Source organism: Calidris pugnax, unplaced genomic scaffold, assembly GCF_001431845.1.
Source record: "Calidris pugnax isolate Ruff unplaced genomic scaffold, ASM143184v1 scaffold294, whole genome shotgun sequence".
Classification (NCBI taxonomy): domain Eukaryota; kingdom Metazoa; phylum Chordata; class Aves; order Charadriiformes; family Scolopacidae; genus Calidris; species Calidris pugnax.
In genome coordinates this window covers 1,800,268-1,806,515 of record NW_015094505.1, presented here as the reverse complement: position 1 = coordinate 1,806,515, position 6,248 = coordinate 1,800,268, and the positions used below count along the sequence as shown (strand labels likewise).

At 41.6% G+C, this 6,248-nt stretch overlaps 1 protein-coding gene across 3 annotated transcripts in view; it reads left to right on the top strand.

Moving 5' to 3' along the window:
• Nucleotides 1–6,248, top strand: part of MOSPD1 (motile sperm domain containing 1) — a 15,769-nt gene that overhangs the window by 140 nt on the left and 9,381 nt on the right. For 2 of the 3 annotated variants that reach the window (XM_014963127.1, XM_014963125.1), the window contains exons 2-3: nucleotides 4,918–5,174; nucleotides 5,348–5,423. In XM_014963127.1, coding sequence (XP_014818613.1) covers nucleotides 5,021–5,174; nucleotides 5,348–5,423 — 230 coding nt within the window. In that variant the 5' untranslated portion in view covers nucleotides 4,918–5,020. Of the gene's footprint in view, nucleotides 1–406; nucleotides 426–4,917; nucleotides 5,175–5,347; nucleotides 5,424–6,248 lie in introns of those variants that run through there. The other variant, XM_014963126.1, reaches the window with a different exon arrangement.

The window sequence follows — 6,248 nt, the reverse complement described above, 5'->3', positions numbered from 1 at the left end:
CCTGGCCCCTCTGGGCCGCGGGGAGCGTGGCGGCTAGGCCGTGCCCCGCCGGGGCCCGGGGTGAGTGCGGGGCGGCCGGCGGCGGGGCCTGATCCCGCTGGGGAAGGAGCGCGGGCCGGGGCGGGCTGGGTTGTCGCCAGGGGCCCGGCAGCGGGGAGAGGCCGGCGGGGCGCGGATGCCTCAGCCTTTATCTCCGCGGCTCCTCGGTCGGAGGAGAACAAAGAGGATCAATTAAGCCTGTGCAGTTATTGCCCCGGCTCTGCCTCCCCGGGGTGCGCTCCGAGGGTCGCACCGGAGCGGCTTCCCACCCACGTTCCCCGAGGAAAAGGTGGTGTCCTCCCTTAATCTGTGGCATTTTGGCGCTTGAGCTCTGTTTGAACCCGGTCGGAGAATGGGAGAGAGGCCACGTAGCACTAACGAGCACGGTATGCGCTTAAAAACTAGCCGGTTTAGTGTATTCAACACAGCCTGAAAGTGAGAAAATAGAGTCAAAACCAGATGTGCCCTTGAAAGTCTTCCATAGGATTTTGCTGAGAATTACAGTAGAACGGATCAAAACCAACACATGGCTGTTATTTCAGTTTGCCCTCCTTGTACATGTCTCTTAGTTGTATTTGTATAACACATTTGAATACTGATTATTTTTTTGTTGTTGTTACTGTCATCTTTTCAGCATTCGAAAAAATAAGGGGAAAAAATAACTTGGCCCTAATAAATCATGCTGACACTGACAGCAAAATTTATTCTTGTTGTAGTCATCCGTGCTAATGGGTAACGCTCTGAGACTGTTTCATTTTGCAGCATCCTGGAGACAGTTACTAATTGCGTTTCTCGTCACCCTATAAAGAGGTAAACAGGAGCGTGTTCCGGCCCAGACTTTGCAAAGTGTCGGGGTAGTTCTGCCAGTTGAAATGTGACTATCCACTTACTTGAATACTTTGCAGAATGTGTGCCTTCATAGATTAGCAAATTGAAGTGAGGTTAACCAACTTGCTCAAGGTCATGGAGTGTCAGGGACGGAGTTAGCAAGAATGGAATCTGGCCATCCTGGCTGCTGGGGCTGTGCTCTCATTGCTGGGTGACTCTCCCAAATAATTGCAGGTAGTTTAAACATTGCTTTGCGTAAGTCCAGTTGAGGCCTTCAAAAACTTTTTTGGAGAAACAAAAATGTTAATAGATCAGCTCACGTGCTGTATTTCCGTGTAGCTTAAAGTAATGACACTGCTTGGTGTAGGAGGAGGGAATTTTGCAGGATTTGTGGCTTATTTTGTAAATATGCGCTCAAAAGGCATTGATTTTATTGAGTACATAGTGTAGAAAGGCTTATTGTGGTTTAGATTTAGAGGGTAGATCATGAGATATAATAAAAAATAGATTACACTGTAATTGAGACTTTTTAAAAAGGAGAATGCAGAGACTATGGCTGTAAAGAGGTTATCTTCTGAATATATATAAATAAAGTGTTTACCAGATGACATTCTCTAGAGTTATTTGCAGTTGTTAGGGGGGAAAAAAAAAGCAACCAACAAATGTGTTGGGAAGCTGCGGTGACAAGGCTGTTGGAAGTTGAAACGGGAACAAAAAACTTCCTCACTTTATTTATTTTTTCAGCAGATACTTGTTAAGTAAAAACAGCTCGCAATCGGTGCCATTTCTGACCCCAGAGAGAAGTTACGTTTCACAGGGGTGTTTTTTCTCTGTCGAGTTAAATTTATGAAGGAAGGGATTTCAAAGGAAACCCTGGCAGATCTGCATGTGCTGTTGTGACACCAGCAGTATATATTTAGTAACTTCAGGGGGGGAAAGGTCCTTATTGTGCTAAAAAAAAAATATATATAATAAATAGCAGTGACAATTGTTTGTCTGGACTTCAAAGAGCACGGGCAAGCAGGCAGGGGTTGTTCAGGTGTTGGGCTCAGGCCCACATCCTGCAACGAGTGTTACACTTGGCAGATCCCTGCGGCCGTGGGGAGTTTCGGTGGCAGGACCAGGAGAAGCCCATCCATGTGGCACAGGGCACAGATCTCGGGTTTGGACAGATTGATTTGTTCTCATCGTTGTGTTCTGCAAGTAATCCTGGCCACTGTTGACTTCAACGTTTAGTGGTGGTGAGATTCTGCTGCGGTGCACGGTGGGTAGAAGAGCAGCAGCAGACTGTTTTTAGGTTTTAAATGACCTGGCTGAGGTGCTGAAGGCTGCGTAGCCTTTTTCTGCTGCTTTAGGGGTCAGGGAAGTTCTGGTGATTCAGGCTTTCTCTGTAAAAGTTTATGCAGTTTCTTGTTGATGAGTGCTGTATGAGAGGTGAGCTGTTATTAATGCTAAACCATCAAATCTCCCCAGCATATGTATAGCTTATAATACTGTCTTTGGGAGAAGTACTTTTACTGGTATTACTTGGTGAGATAGCCCAGCAAGGTGACTTTTGAGCCAAAATAATTCTCTCAAAAAAGGATGCTGGTTGCTCACTTAGAAATCCAGAAATTCATACCACCGACTGCCACTGCTGTGTCAGCGAACACGTCTGCTGCAGGCCTGGCGTTGCCAGATTTTACTTATGCCAGTCTGAGCGGTAACTTCTTACCCAGCCAAGTCAAATAAGAAAAGGAAGCAATAACGGGGTGTACTTTGTAAAATTGGTGGCTTTCCACCTGCAAGTTGTGGAGTCCAGGGAGGTTTGCACGCTCTGCTTTTGATGGATGCATAAGGAAACCGAGCCTGTCAATAGGCTTAGTGCCCAAACCTCCACTGATGCTGTGATCTGTGCCATTGCCTGAGCTGAAGAAACTCGAGTTGTGGTGTGACACCAGGAATTAGAGTGAAACCTGCAGTGTTTTAAACATGAAATCCAAACAATACGAATTATTATAAATAATATTTTAAATTTTTTATTAAATAAGTCACTTAAAATACCTAGCAGCGGTTAGCTATTGGTATATAGTTTTGAACCATTTATTAACCCTTATTATTTATTTAAAACCCCCACCCTTTTTTTAATTTCAAAGATTGCCTGTATTTCTGGTACACATAACGCATGCGGGGCAGATAGAGATAAGAACCAAAGGTTCTCGTATATGTTTACTGAATATTGCATTGAGCTAACTTCTGTTAAAAAAATATATATAATCTTCTGTATATGAGAAGTTTCGAAAGAAATTATTTTGTATTCCCTTGACTTGGCAGTTTTCCCACATTAACTCTTCACATACTCAATATATTTGAATGGAACACTGAATCTCACTTTGCAATAGTATATAAAATTGTTGAAGAAATAATGCTTACACTTGCTGCACAAAGTGATTCCAGACTTTGTTAATTCTGATGAAACAAAAGGGATTTACCAAAATTCTAACAGGCACTTGGAACCCAAGTTGTGACTTACAGAGCTATTTCTTTTTCTAGACTGTTCTTAATAAGGTAGCAGAACATCAACTTGGAACACTATCATTGGGGATTTGTTTTCAGAATATTATTAGTAGCATTTCAGTGAATGGAAACAAACCTGTGCTCTGAAAAGAAACTGGATCTTGGGGAAAGACATTCCAGCAAGAGCCATGAATTTAATTCTACAGGGACGATTTGCTATTTAAAAAAAAAACAACAACATTTAAAAGCTTAGTTTGTGAATAAGAATGGGAGCCTGTAAATCTGAAGATATGGCAGATACTACACTTGTGTCATGTTTCAAGTGTGAAAAACGTATCTGGTGCTGGGCAATGGGAACATCATGGTGTTCAGAGCGCAAAAATAAACATTTGGGTTTGATTGTTCCCAATGCTGGGGCTGTGCCCTGCCAGAAAGGTCAGAAACTACACTTCTTAAGGTGCAACCCAACCAATTTATTGGACTGGAGAGCAGCTGAAATGGACGTTGTTTAATACAGCTTTGTTGGAAGTGGAAATTACTACTAATGAGTCAGTAGGAACTTTCTTTCTTTTAATATTTCATGCTATAGAATAAAGTTACACCTCAAAGGAGACACTGAGTTTGATAATTAGCCTGTAGGAGCTACAGTAAAATATGATGTTCTTGGAGGGGAAAAAATTTATGTAGCTGTTTCACTTTATTCGGTCTGTGTGTGTAAAGTCAATGGTATGTGTGCTGAGGAGTCTGGCCTTAATTTTATTGTATGAAATGTGTTTGAGATTGTTGCTCGATCGGGTCATGGGTTCTGGTTTTAGTTCTGGAATGTCACTCAAAATAAATCAAAACTATGGGGGTGGCAGAGAGAGAATTAGGATGGTTAGAGACAGCGGTGGTAGAAAACCTGTCTTATTTTTGAACCAAGTAGTAAATCCCAAATCTGTTTGGTATTATTCATCCCAGTTATTTTTCAGTTGGTTGCCTGTAACTACCATGCAATTGTAATGAGGGTTTAGTTTAAATAAGGCATGAAGCTGTTCCCCATTCTTTTGTTCTGAATCTCTGGGATTTGACATACCTGGGTGCCTGTGTGAGCAGATACCTGAGTTGTTAGACCTCATTCAGGGAGGCCACCACTGCCCAGAGATTCCTGCCTGAACAGTGACTATGGCTGCCTTTGGCCTTTGTATTTCCTCAGTTCTGCTCTGTTTTCAGTGTTCTGAGGCAGGGATGGGATATCTCTTGTTGGTTGGTTTGTGATGCAAAGAGCCAGCAGAAGCAGCGCTTGTCGTGGACCGGAACTCCAAAACGCTGCTGTGACACAGTGAAGAAGTGCTTTTCCAGTTATTTTATAGCACTTTGTTAAATAGATGGAAACCCGATGTGAATATTTTTTTTCTATTCCCATATTTTTGAAGGAACTTAAGTAAAGGTAGATTCATAACCAAGCTTCAAGTTCTATATTTTTACACCTTTGTTGACTGCCTCAGTTTAGTATAGACTTCTGGAAATAATCTTCTTGCCTTTTCTCTTTTTTTTTTCCCTTTTTTCCTTTAGAATTGCCAAAATGCTTTGGAATTCTTAAACGATTCACAAACTGAAGTCTCTGAGGATACAAAATCATAAGAACACGAGAAGCAGCAAGGAGGATTCAGTGCCAATGCAGCAACAAAAAAGACAGCCAGAGTTAGTGGAAGGAAATCTTCCTGTTTTTGTTTTTCCTACAGAACTTATATTTTATGCAGATGACCAGTCGACACACAAGCAGGTGTTGACTCTATATAACCCCTATGAGTTTGCCTTAAAATTCAAAGGTGGGTTTCTTAGGTTAAGTTCTGTTTAAGGGTCAGTTGGTGATCTTGAACAGTTCCAATTATAATTCATATAACAAATCATATTTGTGACAAAACTGAACTCCTGTCTTTATGTATTGATGAAGCTGGTGAGGGGTTAATTCCTGTTACCACTACTGTCCTTTTCATTTCAGTTCTTTGTACAACTCCAAATAAATATGCGGTGGTTGATGCTACTGGTGCTGTGAAGCCTCAGTGCTGTGTTGATATGTAAGTAAAAGTCGTTTGTGGTTTGTTTTTTTTTTTCTAATTTCTTGATCACCTTAATTTCTTTTCTTATTTAAGATCTAGTAAATGACAGCATGCATACTATAAATTAAGTAGGATAAAGTTACAATATTTTTCTAATCTCTTACACGATTGTGGCTGTCTCGTCTGTACCATTCTTTCACTCTAGGGCAGAGATATCACAATATTGGAGATATTTCCTTCTTTAATTTTGTCTTGAGGCATAAATAAAATGGTAGTAACTGCATCCTGTAGTATAGTTTGTAAACCAGCAGGGAGGGTAATATGAGCCTCCTCTGAGTACTTTTTTGTTATTTCTAACAAGAAAAGCAAGACTGCCCCAGGGTTGGGATTTCTTTGTGAGAAATAATTTGTTTGCAGATGGGCAAAATGAAAATGAATGCTGTTCTACTGAGCACACTTTCCTGGGCCATGTTTAACGAAGGTACTTTTCCTGCCTTTCACCCTGAGTGCCTCCCTCGGTCTCAGATCTCTCTGTCTCCCCTTTACATGTTTCTCCTGTCAGGTCCCAACCCAGTAACCCTCTGCCCGAAAAGGCAAAGGCCAGCTAAGTGACCACAATGACACATAGGGTCTGTAGGCTGCTATAATTCAAAGTGGAGTAGGTCTATAAGCTAAAATAGCCCCATCTTTTTCATCTTCCATTTGCCACATTATTTCTGTGCTGATGTACAGATACAGCTAAAGAAGGTATGAAGTACCAAAAAGAGCAGACTGGGTTTTCTCACTAGAAATTTGCAAACTGTAAAACACCTTTGGGAACCTCTGGCTGACAAACGGCCATAT